Genomic DNA, 18,964 nt, shown 5'->3' with positions numbered 1-18,964 from the left:
ATCTACACTTCACCAGGTCACTGAGAGACAGTCAGTGTTTGTGAAGCTCTTGGAAATCTTTGGATGAAAGTTGCTCTGGAAATGTGAATATTATCATTAAATCTGGTGTCTGTGACAGGTGCTTACCAGCAGCAGAGCCTCTAGGTGGCTCAGGTAGGTTTCCTCACTGGCTAGGATTCCAGACAGGACCCATTTTCTCATCTCCAAGCCCTTCTCCAAGTCTGGCTCACTCTACAGAGAAAGAAGATGAAACGATAGGATTGGGGAGCATTATTCAGCATAGAAAATATGACCTCAGGACAAACTAAATTTATTATATTTAGGTACAGAGTAATAAAGAATGTGACCATCACTCAGCTTCTGGACACACGAACAGAGATAAAAATAATATACACAGTTTATTTACCCAGTATCTTAGAAATGTAATGATAATTCTCCATGAGCTTGACTTAATTGTGTGTGTCACTTGGACACCCCTCCCCACCCCAGTAGCCTGGGGTTTCCACAAGATGACTTCTTGTTTCTTTTCTGCCATTTGTTAAGATAGTTCTCAGGTACCAAATTGCCCCAGTTGTTATTCTTTTAACAGGTCTATTTTGAGGGTAGGATAATCTGCACTACTTGGGATCTCAGTGCTGATTCTCTAAATGGGTTTTTCTTCTCTGGATTACTTGCAATATTAGTACTTTCACAGAGACAACCCAAAAGAGAAAATGCAAAGACAAGAGAAAGACAGAAAAAAGAATTCAGAGTCATGTGAGTAAAAATAAAGGCTAGAGATAGATATTATGGAGAGCTGGCAACTAGAGCTGGGCAACATTTTTGTGATGTATAATAAATTAATCAAAACATGCAGTTTGGGGGCAACCAAAACTAACTGCAAATTCGGCAAATATTTTCAGCCAAATAAAAAATGAGGGGAAAAAAACCAAAACACTTCACTTCAAAATGTCATTTCATTCATATTTTTTAAGTTTTTCATCAGTGTGAGAAAACCCCAGAAAATTCTATTGGTTTTTTTCAATTGTTGACACCGAATCAAAAAAAATCAATGGTTTACTCTGTTCTAGAGGTAACCTCTTCACCGTTGATGTGTCTACTATAAAACCCTATTTTAGCAACTCAATAAACCTGTGGCTTGGAAACTTTGTTTGGCCTGAAAACAGCCAGATTTTATCTCAAAGGTAAAGGGGAGCCATTCTGCAAAGTTTGAAGAAAAAGTGTCCAATGGTTACAATACAGGTCATTAGAAATGTCCATCTATTTGAAATTCTATTATACATTTCTTGGTCTCCCTCGAACGCAAAACACAGCTTCTTACAACCCTCTCAAGCACTCATACAGTCAAATCTCCTTGAAAACAGGAGAGTAGTTTAGAAGAGTCATTATGGTGGTTGTGCATGGATAGTTTGGGGATCAGTCCCACCCCAGTTAGTATCAGAAGGGTTTGGGCTGTTCATGTCAGTGGGAACAGGACTGCGATCGATGTGAATATGACAGTAGGCTGCATGCTATTGGCCTAATGTCAGTCTTTCCATATCTGAAATCTAACAGAGCTCTCCTTTAGCTGGGAGACCCTCGTTTTGGGCTCTGGAGATACGTGTGATTTATTATGGAGAGGGGGTAGCCTCTCCATCATAAAGTTTGCAGCAACAGTCCTATTATGAGGTTGTTTTGAGCCCATATGCAACTCCGAGAAAGAGAGACGCTCAGCGACAATTACAGTATTTTTTAGCACATTTATTAAATTGTGTAAGCACTTTTTGAGAGTGAAAGACCTTAAAATGGCTCCTCTCTGGTAGTTCTGCAATGTGTCAAATACCGCAGCACCTCGTGAAAGGAAACGGCAGATGGAAGCTGCTCTAAAGAAACTGGTAAAAACTACACACAAGCCAGCTAAGATATGGAAGAGGAAAGCACTTGAGTTTGCATCCTCCTTTCAGTGAAATTCTTAGAGAAACAATGTATTTTGTCTTCTTGAAAGGGAGTTTCTGAGGAGCTCAGGAATTTGTAATCCAGCAGACAGTTTAAGCTTCAAGGAAAACACACCAGTGATTAGGCACAGCACCTTAAATACTATACTGGGCTGGACACAGAATCAGAACTGCTCAACTATTTATGATTATTATTTATCTCTCATGTCACAGGAATGCCTAGGAGCCCTACCCTGGACCACAGCTCCACTAGGCTAGGCACAGTACAAACACACAACAAAAACATAGGTCTAAAACTTTTAGCAGATTTTCTTCAACTCAAGGGGAAAGGGCCAGGTCATTTGAATGATCAGAGGCCTCTCCTGGCTGTATCTGCGAAATGCCCAGTGGCCCAGATCTGCAATATAAGGCCAAGCATGAAGCTCCTGGATGGCCAAGGATTTGTTGCAATGTTTACAAGTAACTTCACAAAAAACATTCAAATCCCATCACCGCTTCAACCTCCCTCCTGCTGCAAATGGTGTGATTGGCACCTTATTGATATGGCAGTGTAATTCTCATTAGCAGGCCCAGCCTGATGACAGAGTGTAGGACTGTGAGAAACCAGGCGTGATCTGTAAGCACGGAATTGCAAAGTCGTGGAACAGGAGCGATATAATGAATTTTGTATAGACAGAGACAGTCGGATTCTGATGAGTTCTTTAAATCTCTTTTAAGTTAACCCCAAAAATATTCCTATAGATTTACTGTCACGCAGAGTTTCCCTTCCAGCTCTAGAAGCCCCTGTTTTCCCATTCATAGGAATAGGCTCTGATTTCTAACAATCCCTACTGGGTATTCTCAGATGGTAAAGATGGAAGTTTCCGGTTTGATTGTTAAAATTTCTTATATACATATTAAAATTAGCAAATATATATAATTTCTTATATATATTATAAATATATATTTTAAAAAAGATTTACTCCTCAGAGGTTCACACATCTCTCCCAGGGCTCTGCCGTGGCTGGCCTCCCCAAAGACATCAGATGGAGAGGTCACCTCTGAAAGTCTTTGGAATGGTTTTTAATCCCTTTTATGTAACCAGCTTCAAGTGTGATGCTGGAAGATTCTTGTCCCCTTTCAGTTCTATCCAGCCCAAGTGGCCTGGCTACCTCGGCTGCAGTGCAGCAGCTGCATCAGGAAACCCCAGGGGAGTTGAACCTACAGCCACAGAGCACATTAAAGGTTTCCAAGGCAGTATCTGACATTTACACACAGATTCCTAGAGCTCAATCAGATGATCTGCTGCTGCTGCGCCTGCTGCTGTCAGGGATCAATAAGACACCATGTTTCTTCTGGCTGGGTTGTGCTGCTGCTCAGCGCTCCCCTCCCGAGAACTGATTATCCAGTGCACATTTCCTGCTGAGGACGCCCTGTTTTGACACTTTTATCTAGTACCTTACTGAGTGGGCAGCTCTCGCCACCAGAAGCGAATCAGGATCCAGCACCAGTGCCTCTTCACCCTCCAAGGGGGACTGCATCCTCCACTCTTTATATCCCGCTCAGGGAAATGTACTCTGGGCCCAGGAAAGTCACAGGGAATTTGGCACCAGACTCCAGCTGGTGCAGGAACAGGGAGTTAGTTTTGATCATCCAACTGCTGTCTCCTTCCCCATCTGCAGAACTGGAAATGGTCTCACCCTCTCATCAGTGGTGAGTCAAAGTGGTGAGCAGGCGTGGGCAAGGAGGCCACGCCCCTCTCCCCCACTGAAGCAAAGAGGCAGAGCAGGGAGGTGCACACCAATTCCAAGAGCTCTCTCTGCTCCGCCTGGTGCATCTAACAAATGAGGGCAGTGCCCCTGGGACCAGAGCTTCACTCCTTGCCTTGCTTCTGCAGTCCAGGTAGAGAAAGAAGTGGAATGCCCAGCACAGAGGCATGGAAGAACAGCCCCCTTGCCACACATGGGGGAGAGGAGAATCTGCTAGGACTAGGAACTCCTTCCCTCACCTCCACTCACAGGGAGCAGGAACTCTGAGTCTGAGCACACCCAGCTGTTGCAGAGGAGGGTGGGGAGTAGGCCCTGCATTTACCAAATTCACACCGGCCAAGCAGCAGCGCTCCTACAAGACGAAAGTGCTGCCAAAGATGGGGAGTCCTCAGTCGGGTGCAGGAGCAGCACATGGCGGAAAGCAATGTACTCCCTGCCTGGCCTGGGGAGAGGTGGATGCTGGGCTTCCTCTAATGCTGGCTTGGCCCATTTTTCACCTGTAGGTGTCCAACAAGCATCCTGATTCTATCCCTCCCCCTTTTTCTCAGCACCCTCCCCGAGCCCTTTCCTCCCTTCTAACCCTCCTCCCCCCACCCCTCAGCTACCCTCCTCCACAAATTTAAAAATAAGTGTATCTTGTAAGAGCATCTCCTGGCAGCAGCCAGAGCCCATCTGTCAGTCGTGGGAGCGCTCTCTGTGAAGCTCTGAACAAGCCTGTAATCAGTGCTCTCTGCTCCTGCCCTCCATGAGCTGCAGGCAGAACATGGAGGAGGGAGAGGGAGCACTGATTAGAACAAGAGCTTCAGGAGCATCGTCCGCCAGCCGCGCTATTCACAGGCTGGTGTTTCCTCCACAGCTGGACTGTGCATCAAGCTCTCCTGGGGATTTCAAAGCTGATACGTTGAGTCGCAGCCATTGGCGCAATCCTGCAACCTGAACCCAGGCCAGTCTGAGTGGTTAAAAGTGCTGGATGTTATACACCCTGCATAGGCTGGCCCAGGGCCAGGGCGGTTTTGAATGTGTTTACAACTTGTCAGTCTAAGTACTTTAGTTTACTAACCAGGTTGGCACTGTGTGTTATATTCAATTACTGCAAGCCTGGGATTCACCAGCCCCAAGGATTAGACAGATACAGCTCTTCCCAAATCTATTTAAAGGACTCGGGGCTTTCTGGCTGTTGTTTAAATTAACAGCAATAATCGTTTTATTGTGAAGGTTGGGAGTGTACGAATTAAGAATCTGGAAACACGATGAATAAGATTTTACAAAGTAGTCCCAGCTGGCATCTCCCTGTGAAGGGGAATGTTGCCTCTGAGTGGGTGTATTAAAGGGATCTTTAAATCTCTCCCCACCCTTTGGTAGAGTGTTTTCAGAAACCACGCAATTAGCATGTTCAAAGGAGAAGTTTCCAGTAAGGATGGCTCTGAGTCTCAGAGAGAGGCTGGCAGCCTTCAAAGGGAAAAATTATTAAGTATGGTTTTTAAAATGTAAATATCTTTGGAGGCTTCTGTTTAATAGGCTGGGGGTGTCTCATTGTCTGGGAGATGTTAAACAGGGAAGCATTCTGTAACCAGGCCAGCCCTGTTTCATGCAAGGAGGGCTGGGTGGGAGCAGGGAGAGGAGCCAACATTATTTATAACATCAATGCTGTGTGTGCCAGCTATCCTCAGGAAGGGCTTGTACATCCAGGCAAAGCCATTAAACAGCAAAGAGAAAGAAAGAATAGGAGAGAAAGAGAGTGTGGGGGATGGATGGGATAACAGAAAGTGAAGACAGGAGAGAGATCACAAACAAAACTGGGAAGGTGACGGAACGAGAACGTCTGAGGGGAAATGACAGAATGAAACAGGGAGAAAGCAGATTTGGAGGTGCTGGGCAAAGATGTGCAGACAGAGGCAGAGCAAAGCCATAGGGCTGCGCTGGGGACAAGATCCTCCGAGGTGCTGATGCAGTTTCAGAAGTCACCTTGCTTTTTCTTCCCTGACAGATCCTGTCAGCTCCATGTGCAAACCTGAATAGGAGGTGCCCTGCCTGTCCCCTTCCCTCCCCTCCCCTCCAACATGGAACAAGGTCTGTAGGGAAAAAAAAACTGGTGTGTTTTGCCCCAGGGGTGCCACAGTGGGAAGGGGAGTCAACAGTTGGGAGCAGATCAGGTGGGGTAGCTTGCCCCCCACTCCCTCACATTGCTGGAGGATATTCTCTGACTCCCAGGAAGCGCCAGCTAGGCTGGTGCAGGTCATCCTTCCAGTGACTGTCACCCAGAGAGCGTCTGCTTTGGTAATTTGCAATAAAGGACTTTTGTAAGCATGGGAGGCAGAGCTTGTCACACCAGTAAGAGGCCAGCTTTATAAAAGGGAGTTCCAACTCTTGACGCTACTAGTTTCCAGAACTCCAGCCCTGGTTATATTGGCAGGAACAGTCAAAGTTCTGGGTGATTTAAACACAGAAGTGTAGCCTTACACAGTAACTTCAGTGTTCTTCCTAGCACTCACCTTCACCAGGCTCTGGGGAATTTAAAACCCTCTGCTTCCTGCTTGAGCTCAGGATTGATGAATCACAAAGCAGGAGGAGAACAAAGACTAATTAAAAAAAAAAGTAATCTCTATAGTTTAAAGACTATTTAAGGTCCCTAAGCATTCACAGAGGGGCAAGACTTTAAACACTTTGGGATGGGGATTTTTTACCCTGCTAAGGCCTGAATCCAGGCCCTCTGCTTACCATTTACTATTTGCAGAGCAACAACAGTGCTAGGCACTTTGAGACAGGTGGGAGGACCTGACAACCTAAAGGCTCAGTGCACAAATGAAAGACAGGGTAGCAGACTGAATGAGAGGTAGTGTGATGGATCCAGAGCAAGCAAAGAGGACTGACGGGGCAGCACTGTCTGCAGGACATTCTGGACTCCCCAAAGAGCACAGACGGTTACAAGAGCAGGCTGACACAGGTGCCCAGCAGAGGAACCGCAGAGATGTAGGCACCAGTGGAGAAAAAGGGATCTAAAAGCTGGTGCCAGGGGAAATTACCATAGGTGGGCTGAAGCTGACAGCACTCTATCCAGGGATTACAGTCTAGCTCCCCCTACTTGGCTAAAGCAAAGGGAGAACTCCCCCTGCTCTGGAGGAAATCTGCTCCCCCAGAGCTGCTGCTCCTCTCTGGTTGTCAGCGGGAGCAGCAGGGGGAGCTCGAGCCTGTGTAGCAGAGGCATTGCTAGCCCATTGGGGGCCCTAAGCAGAAATATTTCCCCCTCCCCAACACATAATAAAAAGTGTACAGGGGGTCCCCCTTGAACTGTTCGGGGTCCTAAGCAATTGCTTAGTCTATTTATGCCTAGTGCCGGCTCTGCAGGCTAGGGAGCCTCTGGGTCTTTCCCTGCAAGTGGATGTTAGCACAGCTGAACCAGACCAGGGAAGAGGGGGCATCCCAGCCGAAGTCCCCATTCACAACCCAGCTTCCTCCTTCTACAGGGAAAGGAGGCCAGTTCTGACACTCCCACCCCTTGTAAGGGGAGAGGGAGAGAGAAATAATCCAAAAGATTGGATTTGGAATAAAACTGATCTAAACATGCAAGAAATGGATATTTGTAATTTTTCTGGGGGCAGCATGCCTGCCCTCAACCCCACATTGTCATTACATCCCTGCATTGCTGGAGCAGTTCAGATGGGGAACACCAGGGACGTGACCCAACCCAGCTCCACATACTGCATGCGTCTGGCTGGGGCGCTGCTTGGGGACAGGAAGTTCTTACGGATAGATTTCTCCTCTTGTCCCTCTTCTCTTCCCCTTGCTTCCTTCCCTCACCTCAAGAGGATGCAACACTCGCTTCATCATAACAAGCCCCCCAATAGCCACCACCAAGATTGGGGAACTCCCCCACCCTATTCTGACCTGCTCTGAGCTCTATCCCTTCCTGTACCCTTCTTTCCAGCAACAAGCCCCCAGTTTGAATCCCAGGCTGTCAGTACTCTCCTTTAGTGACATATGCCACTGGCTGCCCCAACACTCTTATATACCCAGAGGTAAGCTCCTTTTATGCTGACCTACTCCCAGCTACTAACTCCAGTTCCCACTCCCAAATACAAATGTAACCTCTATATTATAGGCAAGGCTGGTAGAACTGCCTATTATTAAGGTTGCCCCACACTTCATATTATTACATCCTGTTTTCAACTTTGCCAAACTTCAACTATTTGGGCTGAAATTTTCCTAACACCTGTATGTCTCAGGCTGAACATTTCCAAAAAGTTTCAGACAAAATGATTCAGCAGTTTCCAAGAATGAGGCTAGGAAAAAAACCACATTGCTGGCAATGTTAAAAAAGAGTCTGGTAAGCTTTTCTTTTGAGAAGCTCGGGTACTCGATGTTCAGGAGCAGGGACTTGAAATTTGGGCAAGGAGATGGTCTTTGCGTCAGGGATATGCCTTGTGCTGTTCCTGTCAAAATCCTCCCGAATTTGGCCTTTGAAAAAAATCTCAGTTCGCACCTGCCAGTAGAGATTTCTTAGAGTTTAGCAGCAAAAATCTCCAAAGATTCTATACACAAAGAACACGCTCTAATTCCTCACGCCTCTACTGCAGGCCAAACAGTGTGTGCACCATCTCCTCACAGAAACTAAGCACGCTCCATTTCCAGTCCCCACAACTCCTACGTGTGACAGAACTATGCAGGCACAGTCCATCTCCTCACAGTTGCTCTGGGCTAGGGTGGGGCTGGGCACTGGTACTGAAAACAGGGCGTCTGTCTCTTCTGTGCTCTCTCTCGCCGCATGTTCTCAGGGGCGTGGAGGAGGAAGCCACCTGACTCCAATATAATGAGACAGATCATGGGGCTGGGGTATGGAAAGGAGTAGTTTGGGCCAAGGAGCCTGGAGACACTGCCACTGGAGGGTGGCAGGAGAAAACCCCCCACCTGTGACTGGAAACTGGGGGAAAGTGGAGACTGAACTGGATGGGTAAATAAACTGAGAATTGTGGGGAAGGGGGGTGTTGGAGCCTGGAACTTGATAGGCAAGAAGACTAGGACTGAAAGCTGGGGGAGAAGGAGGGGAGATTGTGATGGGCTGGGTAAGGAGACTGGGAGTGGGGGATAGGTAGGGGAGGCTGTTAGTGGCTGGACAAGGAGAATGGGACTGAGAACCAGTGAGAGAAACTGGGGGGACTGGAGAATTTGGAAAAGTCACCCTAGACACCAGTGACTGAATCAGGCAGAAGAACAAAACTACTTATAGAGGAGAAAATTTCTATTTACACACCATCTTCTGGGTTTCAGCGACTGTGGGAAAGGAAATACAGGAGGTTCATGTTACAGCTTTACAGGCTTCTGGTCGAATATGTTTTGTGCGCTTGCCCCAGTGCACCACATTGGGCACTTTATACTTTGTTACAGTGACACCTTCTCCAAAGCAGCTGCAAGCGCAACCATGATGACAAGTGGTTTTGCAACTTGCAGTAACGAGGGAATTAATGTGGCTGTAAAATATTGTAACAGGGTTGAAATTAACCTTGTAATCCCTGTGGCTGACACTTCCTCACATGTGCTGGCACCAATATCTGCAGATTACTTACAGTGTAATCAGGAGTTTTAATTGCAGCTCAAGGTCAGGAGGTTGAGGTAGTGCTGGGGCCCCTCCCTCTCTCGGCAATTGTACTGTGCTGGACAAGAACTAACCATAATTAACACAGCTATCCACTCATCTATGAAGCAATAGGTACAAGCAGATTTCCCCATACTCTGTTTATAACAAGCCACTTTGACATCAGCACCTGCAGCAAGTGGTCACTCCAGGAAGTAAAGGAGCTCCACCCCTGATGCATGTTAGCACTCTTCCCATCAGAATGAAATAACCCAGGTGCTCCAGCAGGATATGGCAGGGCTGCCCCAGGAATGCCCGTGCTGGGATTTTCTGTCACAGCCCTCTCATCTTTCTAGTTACATTTTTGCTCTCTTTTCCCCCCCATATTTAAATTTCTGTAATAAAGAAAACCAAGAACTCAAGTATGAACAGAAGCCCCATTCCCGATGGGTAGTGCTGTAGTGACAGCGAGTGGGACAGGGGCCTGAGGGGTTACACTCAGCTCAGCTTCACCTACCCTCCGGAACAGGTGCTCAGGGAAGGACTGCAAATTGGCAGCTTTGAGGTAGGGGGTGGGAACGCCTTTTGGAAAGTCAGGCCCTGCACCCAGAGACACGGGACAGGGTGGAACTCCAGGCCGGGGAATTTTCCATTACACCTCTTTGCCTAAGTCAGTAACCCATTTTGGTTTCTGGTTATAAACATTACTTTGGAAGAAAACCCTTGCTGTCTGCAGCTGCATTTAGTTTTTAGTGGGTCACGCTGAGCTAACAGTTAAATTTAACTGAACAAGAATTAATTACCCATATAGTTATTGGGAGGGGGAGGGGGATTATTAATTTTTTTAAGGTTAAAAAAACTCCCTCCTGGAAGTATGTACGCACAGGCACAATGGATCCAGTCAGCTCTAAGGTCTATTGCAGGGGGTCACATGAGCTGCTACTGAGCGCACACAGTACATTTTTAAATGAGAAGCATCTATTTCATACGCACCGTCACCACCGCTTGGCAATTTTAATTCCTGTTGTCCTCCAAGCTTCAAAACTTGACTTTACTTGTCAAAGTCTGAGAGTTACCTGAGCATAGTTCACTCCCTTCCAACCCCCTCCTGTTTCTCCCTCCCCCATTTTTTTTGGGTCACAAATCATAATTACCATGTACCCCCTCAGCATGTCTTTTTACTGTGTTTGGTCCCAGACCTTCTCTAAAAGCACCAGCTGGTATTTAGAGCTTGATTCTGCAGCCCTTATTCACTGAGTAATCTCACTGATTCAACAGGGTTACATACTCACAGGAGCGAGGCTGAACCATTGGCCTTAAATTTGTACACACGTTACACACCCATGAAACATGGGATTAACACTTGAAAGCCACTTTAACCTTAAATGCTCCATTCCTAGCAGGTATCCCTATCACATGTCACTCAGTCCTCCTTCCCATGCTCATGGCCCAATGTTAGTCTCACTCGCACACACACACCATGCTGATTCCATGCTTCAAGAGAGTAAAAAGGACTCACTGATTTTGTGGACTCCAAAGATCCTGAGGAGAGAGTATCTCGGCTGCCCCGACTCTTGGAACTGAGATGGGGTGAGGAGGATGGAGAGTCATCAATGTAGGGCATCATGTCATGGTGTCGCCGCTGTTCTTCGGCACGGTCTGCATCATAGGCATAACTAGGTGGCATTCCACTGAATGAAGCATCTGTAGAGAAAAAGCTTAGCTTAAAAACAGAACTGGGAAGGAGATAAGCATAGGCCGAGTCCACTCCCTGCTCCCAACGAGGACACATACCTTGTCAGTATTCAGCAAATCCACAATTATTGATAGCGAGATTCAGCTTCATCCCAGGCTTAAGTGTAACAAACTCCCGCTTGTTAAGCGGACACCCTATTCCACTCATTATCAACTCTGGGAAATAAAACCTTTTCTGATACATAACAAATTCTTCTTTACTTAATCACAGTTCATATCCCTGGGTTTTGCCCTTATTGCATAATGTTAAATATTGATGCATTTGTGCTTGATGCATCACGTTCTTTAAAGTGTTAAAGAATTCCTAGCAAAATTCTTGTGGGGTGCCCTCCATGGGTTGCCAATCCTTGATTATGTCTCACAGTGCCTCATTTTCCTAAGATGAGTATGATGGGTCAGGGCAATGAACCTTGTCCATTTAGCACAATCAATACAGATGAGGCCTCCATGAACGTTAGCAATGATACAGACTTCATAAACTGACATACACTAGGATGGAAATCCAGGGTTTCTCCAGACCTCTCAGCAACAGGAAGACTAGGAAAGAAAGATCTTAAGAGCAAAGTGAACAGCCTTCTGCCAAAAACAAAAAACAACCCCAAAAGACCCCTTGGTGGATACCCCTCCTCCTTAGATTCCTGATTAATTCCTCAAGTCTGGGGAGAAAGTGTCAAATTAACCATCCTTTGGTGAAAACTGAGTGAACTTCTCAAGAAAAGGCAGATGGGAGAACTGCTGTTTGCATCCTGTGCTGGAGGAGGACAGGAGGCTGCTGTAAGTGGAGTGTGAAGGCCACACACTGAACACCTTGCCCAACATCTCTGCTGTAGCCTAATAATCCTCTCTGATCACTCTGCACGTACAGATGTGCCCAATGAGTGAAATACTCCCCTGTGCAGGGAGCCAGCACAAGGCCTATTTGACTGAAGAGAGACCCAAGCCATAGAGCTTAAGTGGTACACAGCTCTCCTATTTATCCTCTGCACAGGGGTCAATTTCATTTACCTGAAATTGCTCAGAAATGTCCCCGTAGGGCTACTGAACATGGGACCTGAAGCTGCAGGGCTACAGCTTATTTCTCTCCCCACTCCCAAGTATTACTGCCCTTCTTTTACAAGCTTTTGAGGGGGGAAAATGATACACTGCAAAAGAATAAAAAAGATTTCTATAAATCAGCATGTACTGTAACAAGGGGAGCCCAATACAAACAATGCCATGTGAAGTGAATAACTCCAGCTTGAGATACCACACAGAAGACAGACCCTTCTGTTTTGGAGGTATGAGGAGCCCAGCATTAAGACCGTGCATTAAATACAGGCTGAAATACAAATAGGACGAAGTTGGACTCTTTTCCACAACACTATTTAGGTTCTGCCAATGTAATGAGGACAAGCAGCTACCAAATATACCCAGCAATCCCCTGGGAAAACCTGGACAGGTGGCAACCCTACATCTCCAAGAAACTGTGACTCACTCCAGCAAAGGATGCACTCTCTGTGTGAGACACAAAATAAACCTTTACAGATGAGGGGCTTGTTCGCGGTGGGAAGGGTGGGGTGTATCTGGGGAATTTATACAAATGATACACTTAAAACCCAACAAACCAACTGCAGAAGTGAACCTCTGTACTGTACCAAACACCAGCCAGTTAAATAACTGCAGTGCCTGAGACCTGGGCCTCGTAGGTCCTCACAGGCCCATGACAAAGTTATTTTAATAGGCCTCAGGGGCCTTGAACCACCAACACCCTTGTGGTGCTACCCTAAGTTCCCCAAGTCCCTGGAGTTTGCTAGACAGTGCAAGAACCACAGGACTGAAAATTAAAAGCAAACACGTGTTCTTTAGGGAGGCCTTTGCATAGAGGCCTTCCAGAGTCCCCTGGTGACTCAGTGGAGTTGGTCTGGACAAATGGCTGCTGGGGAGGGAATTGTATGTTGGATTAGGAATAGGGTGACCAAATAGCAAGTGTGAAAAATCGGGATGGGTGTAGGGGGTAATAGGAGCCTATATAAGACAAAGCCCCGAATATTGGGACTGTCTCTATAAAACTGGGACATCTGGTCACCCCAATCCGGAAAGTCAGTGGGAGTTAAAGTCTCTTTTATCCGGCACTTCACCAATCGGCAAACTCTATAAACCGGAAGGGCTGCTGGGAGCGCTCTGGGAGGGGGCTTGGGGTGCAGGAAGGGTTCAGGGGGCGCTCACTTCCAGCAGTTTCCTCCAAGCAGCTCCCCATCCCTGCTGTTGCTGGCGGAGGTGCAGCCAGGTGGCTCTGCAGGCACGCTGCCTCCGTCCCCCATCCCCGAGCACTGACTCTGCATCTCCCAGCCCACTGGCCAGGAACCATGGCCAATGGGAGCTGCAGGGGCCGCATCTGCAGACAGAGGCAGTGTGCCTGCTTGCTTCCGCCAGGAGCGGTGGGGACAGGGAACTGCTGGAGGTGAGCGTCCCCCCATCCGGCATCCTAAGCCCCCTCCCACGCCCCAACCCCGTGCCCTAAGCCCCCTCCCGGACCCAAACTCCCTCCCAGAGCTCGTGCCGCGCAGCCCCTCCCACACCCCTCTGCCCCGCGCACACACCCCCCACTCCAAACCCTTCCCTCTGAGTTAACTGGCATTTTTAATTTACTGGCACCCCCCCCGTTCCCCCAGCATGCCAGTTAAAAAAGCTTTTACTGTAGCATCTATCACCATGGTATCTAAAGGCCTCTAATTAAGCTATCTGTTTTTTCATGTGGCCCTTGTACAGTTTTCTAGCCTGACAAGTTTGCAAAATATTTTTATTTAGCATTTCAGACTGGCATTATCCAAATAGAATATCAGCCTCCATACAGGGCTCTAATCCCATTTTCCTGCCTTGATTAGGCAAAAGCACTTTCTCCCTCAAAAGTTTCTTCAACCCACTCATAATCAGACTGCTTTCTCTCTCTCACACACATGCAGAGGTGAGATTGTGCTGCTATGCAGAGCTGGAGGCAGGAATATTTCTTCCATTCCCGATGGCCACACTGGATAATTTACTGTCTACTTACTTACTGCTTATGGAGGAGCTGACTCTGAAATCTTTTGGTACAAGCCTCTCTGCTAATTTAGTTTAGATTGAATCACTGTACCTTCTCTACCCTGCACTCTAGGGAACAGTCTCCACACCTTTGACCTCCAGAACTCACTCTGTCCCACACTGCTCTCTCTCTTTACAAAAAGGCAAGACACAGAACTAGGACTCAGGAGAGCCAAGTTCTAGTTTCAGCTCTACCCCAGGCTTCCTGGGTCACCTTAAACAATTCACTTAACTTCTCGTATTTCAGCTTCCCCGCTTTAAAATGGGTCTAATATTGCCCTCTCTCCCTTCCTCGTAAGAGTTTGAATCCATTAGCATTCACAGAGTATCTGAGATCTGAAACTGGAATGCACTGTACAAGCACAAAATATAGTTATTATTACCATCCCACCTCTTCTCTCTACTGTTTGTTCTGGGCACAGGGTGCATTTGCGGAGTTTTCCACTGTCCCAGGGCAGGAGGAGCTTTCTGCTTTTACTCCCCATGGGAGATTACCCCCACCAACGGAAGCAGCATGTTCCTGTACTCAGGGACCACTAGAGAAGGCCTGATGCTGATAACCGAAGTAGATTTGTCTTTTCCCACCCTGTGATTAAAAAGACGGTTGTGCTAGGGAAACGAGGTTATTCAGATCCCTCAGAACCCAGGCTGGCACAGCGTGGCCCAGACTGTGAAGCTTTGAAGTCCTCTCCAGAAGAGCGGAAAGAGTGTTGAGCGAAGAGGCTGAAGCCAGCAGCACAGATACTTTCAGCTGCTCTGGATGCTGTTACTGTAAGTGACGAAAGGAGGCAGGTTTCTTGCCCAGTGTCTCCGGTAGCTGAGGGCACCCCTTCACACAGGCAGGCAGTGGGATCTGACATGGCAGCGCATGTTCCGCTGCTAAATCCCACTCAGACTCAACCCAGTTTGTTTATTTTCCAGTCACAGGCTGGAAGTGTTTGTCTCACTCAGCTCTCCGTACCTCAAAAGTACAGCAGCCAGGGAGAGGGGAAGTGAGCAGTGGGGTCTGCCCGCCTCCCCTTCCCACAGATACTCGCCAGTCTGTCAAGAAACAACAGGTCCCAGGAGGTCCCCAGTCATCCCAAACAAATCACCATTGGGGGTCTCTCCTCCCTGATACAAAGGGCAGCCTATCGCAGACTCCTGCCCACTCAGAAGAGCAGCAGCAGGCCTGGAGACGAGCCTTCACAGCATCCAGTAGTGGCCAATGCCACCTCATTCACATCCCCACCAATTACCTCCAGGACTCTAGGGGTGAGAAGGCGGCCGGCCTGCCTACCTCCCTCCCTTCCACGTACCGGTGAGATGCCTGGAGGGCTACTGGGTGGACTACAAAAGCCCTTGCTGCTACTCAATTCACTCCACAAACTGCAGGACTCTAGCCTCTATCACTACGAGGTGAGTTCATTGACACTCATCTCACTTTGCCTGCTTTCCAACTGATCTGATGAGCCTGCGTTGCCTCCCCCCAGCATCTACCTTCATCCCTCTGACCTGTGTCTCTACCCTGTGCCCTCTCCCTTCTCTGTGCCAGGCATTAGCCTACCTATCTCCTGATCCTTCTCCTCTTCAAATCTCTCTTGCTCTCTTCATGCCCTCTAACTTCCTTCACTCACCTCTTCTCAGTTACACACACACCACCGCCCCCCACCCCAGCACACCTACATTTAGGTACTGAATGTGATCTTTAAGGGATTATTATAATAAAGCCAGGTAATTGCATGCTCTTATTGTTTCCCTTGTCCTCCTCACTTGTCTTACTCAAGGGGAAAATATGAAAATATATAATAGGTCTTTAAAAATCAGCTTAATCTCATCTGGAACCACAAATGATTAAAATATGTCCGTCATACTTGTACAGTTAATGCATAGTGTCACTACAAGACAGTTAAGGTTCCTTGGGAACTTGACTGTGCACTTCCATACCTTAATATAGTTGGATTTATTTCAAGTTTAACCATAACTCTGAATTTCCTGGGTTATAAACACTTGGTTTGGGGATAGCGTCCCTGCAGCTGTGCCACTGTCGCATTTTAAATGTAGATTCAGCCTTCGTGCCCCCTATCCCAGCTCAGATTCACACACCATAAACACACTGCAGGCTAATCTCTCCCTATAGCCAAGATCAAATATCACAAGGAAAGGGGATGCCTATTTGCCATGTCAAATCCCAGTGGCTTTATTCTGCTCAGCTGGATGAAGAGGAAGCGGAGATGCTAAACAGAATCAGAGGAGATTCTGCTCCTAGGGCGCTTTATCTCTTCCATAGATAGGGCAAGTGTATTAGCAGGTAAAGAAGCTGTTTAGCAAGCTCCACTTACACATAACTGGCTCTGTACCATCTCCTGAATATGTGGAAGCTGTGGTCTTTTCTTCTGGATATGCAAAGTCACCACCGTGATCCGCACAACTGTAGCCTCTCAGCTGTACTGATGCAATGCTCCTTGTTTGGAGCTAACCTTGAAAAGCCACCCCTAGATGTTGCAGGAGGCAGCCACAGTCTTTCCTGGAGACGGCTGGTGATGCCCACATTCCATGGGCTGCCTGTTTACTTGCTAGTGAGCTCCAACATTTTCATATCAGCATCTAAAGCCCAGATTAAGTCTACCTGAGGGAGTACGTGCTGCTCTATTAATTTCAGCGTTAGCACGGCAAGTTATACAAACGCTGCCAATGGGGAGAGTGAGACTCCGTCAGCTACCTGTCAGAGGTGGGCACTGTGCACCCAGCACAGAGCTGCACAGTGTGTTAGGGGCTAAGCCTGTGTCCACTCCTGACTCAAGTGCAGGTTATGTCCCTGCTTCATGCAGTTCCTGCCATCTTCCTCAGTTTCCCCCCACATCATTTCACAATGAGAATCCTGATCATTTAAAGAAATCTCTTTCTTGCACTGAAACCGCTGACCATCCAGTTATACAGGGCCTGCTCCAAAGCCCTTTAAAGTCAATGTGAGCCTTTCCCAATTGACCATAATCTGGAGAGTGCAGGAGGCAGGGCCTTTTCCATCGAGTCCCATGCCTTTGGAATCCTCCCCTGCTCTTCTACATTCCTGGCAGCCTTCAAGGTTAGACTGGAGACATTTCCATGTTCAGCTTGTACTGGCAGTATGCATTTTAGATGTTCTCAGCAGAGTAAGTGTCAGGAGCTGGACTCGTTTCCTTTCCCATCTCTTGCTCAGGATTGTGCATCAGGGCAAGTTGCTTTCATTTGTTGTAAGTCTAGAAGCTTAATGTAAGTTTTAAGGCACTGGACGTCTGCAAACCAGTCATCAAGAATGGAAAGCCAATTTGACTGTGATGATACATGCACAGGCAGACAGACACACATGCACAAACACACACAGCTGTGCACCCTGGAAGCCAATGGGAGTTTTATCACTGACTTCAGTGGGAGTAGGAGCAAAACCACAGTGGGTGAGCAGCATCGGTTTCACTAGAGACAGGACAAAAACTAACACATGCGGTTATTATTACAAGAGAGACAAAAACAAGGCAACCCATTTCAGAACAGCAGCAGCTGCATTAGGAACGGAGATAGTTTTAGTTTCCTTTCTGCAAGAAAGTACCTGGTTTCAGAAAATCCAGTAACTCAAAGCCTAGAGGAAACAGCATGTACTGACCCCCCCCTTTGGAGCTGCTGAGAGTCTCATAGCTGGTGAGGATATATTCTTTGGCAGGACGAGCAGATGAACAGACGAAACAATAACCAGCATGCTGCTCCCTACCGTGTTCCCAGCAGCCGTTTCCACAGAGAGCTTCACGTCTCCTCCTAACTTCAAACAAAATACTGCAGTGTCAGCTGCTGGAGAGACCGAAGGGATTAAAAAACGAACAGAAAATAGAACAAATGCCACAGCAGAGGTTATTTAAAAAAATTAAATAAATAAAAGCCACCACCATGCAGGAGCAGGCCTATTTCCTGCAGTTAACTGGAAACGGCGAGAAATTCCTGCCATGCAAGGGGAAAGTGTCTGTACGAACATGGGTTTGTGCTAAAGGAATGCATGGGTCTGAGAGTTGGGAAGGAAGGTCCCTCCCGCAACAGCGGGGGGGATTTACATTTTATTCAGTAACATCAACAGGACTGACAAGAAAACTAGCTTGTTTCCAGACCTTCAATCTCCATTCCCCATCAGGATCACCTTTGCTCTGCTGGTATTTTTCTAGTCAATGTGGCAAAATTAAAAGGCCAAGAGGCCAATAAAGTTGGACACTATTCCTGTTTAGGCTCTACATCTAGACACTGAGATCTTATTTGTATGTAGACTAACAAATAAATAAACAAAATCACTGAGTTATCACCTCTGCCTAGAACAACTAACTCATGTGTCACTGGACAAATAGGCCCTGTCCGTCTACACCACAATAACAAATCTTTTTGAGCACAGCTGTGAGCCAAACATGGTGGAGAGGGAAGGGGAAACTGAATGTGTTATAACAAAGGCAGAAACAGGCAGACTGGACTAGATGACTTTTCAAGTCCCTTCCAGCCCTATGATTCTATGAAACATTTTTTAAAGCTGGAAGATGTTTACGGTAGGACATGGCTTCCTACCAGGCTTAACAATGTTTGTTTATTTTTTGCTTTGCACCAAGGTAAGAGGAAACTGTTATAACATGGTTGGGGCCACTCCACGGTTTGGTCTTCGCCAGTATGTAGTGGCTTTCTTCTTGTTCTCCAGAATCTGTTTTCATTAACAAAGTAAGGTCAGGTCTACACGTAAAACACTTCTCTCATTGGCTTAGTTAATCCTCCTCTGCAAGAAGCAGTAGCTGTCTACACTGGTGTTTAGGACAGTACAACTAGGTCACTCAGAGGTGTGGATTATTCACACTCACGTGATGTAGTTATACCAAAGTAATTCTGTAGTGTAGACCAGGGATAAGTCTCAAGTTCTT

At 47.0% G+C, this 18,964-nt stretch overlaps 1 protein-coding gene across 3 annotated transcripts in view; it reads right to left on the bottom strand.

Moving 5' to 3' along the window:
* The window catches only part of BCR (BCR activator of RhoGEF and GTPase), a 129,459-nt gene that overhangs the window by 60,316 nt on the left and 50,179 nt on the right, over positions 1-18,964 (bottom strand). For 2 of the 3 annotated variants that reach the window (XM_007063757.4, XM_043529371.1), the window contains exons 2-3: positions 10,771-10,955; positions 127-231 (exon numbers count right to left, since the gene is read on the bottom strand). In XM_007063757.4, coding sequence (XP_007063819.2) covers positions 127-231; positions 10,771-10,955 — 290 coding nt within the window. Of the gene's footprint in view, positions 1-126; positions 232-3,371; positions 3,391-10,770; positions 10,956-18,964 lie in introns of those variants that run through there. The other variant, XM_027826223.3, reaches the window with a different exon arrangement.

The sequence above is a fragment of the Chelonia mydas genome, chromosome 15 (assembly GCF_015237465.2).
Source record: "Chelonia mydas isolate rCheMyd1 chromosome 15, rCheMyd1.pri.v2, whole genome shotgun sequence".
NCBI classification, from domain to species: Eukaryota; Metazoa; Chordata; order Testudines; family Cheloniidae; genus Chelonia; species Chelonia mydas.
The sequence above is the reverse complement of the archived record's forward strand: the minus strand, read 5'-3'. Positions and strand labels throughout refer to the sequence as shown.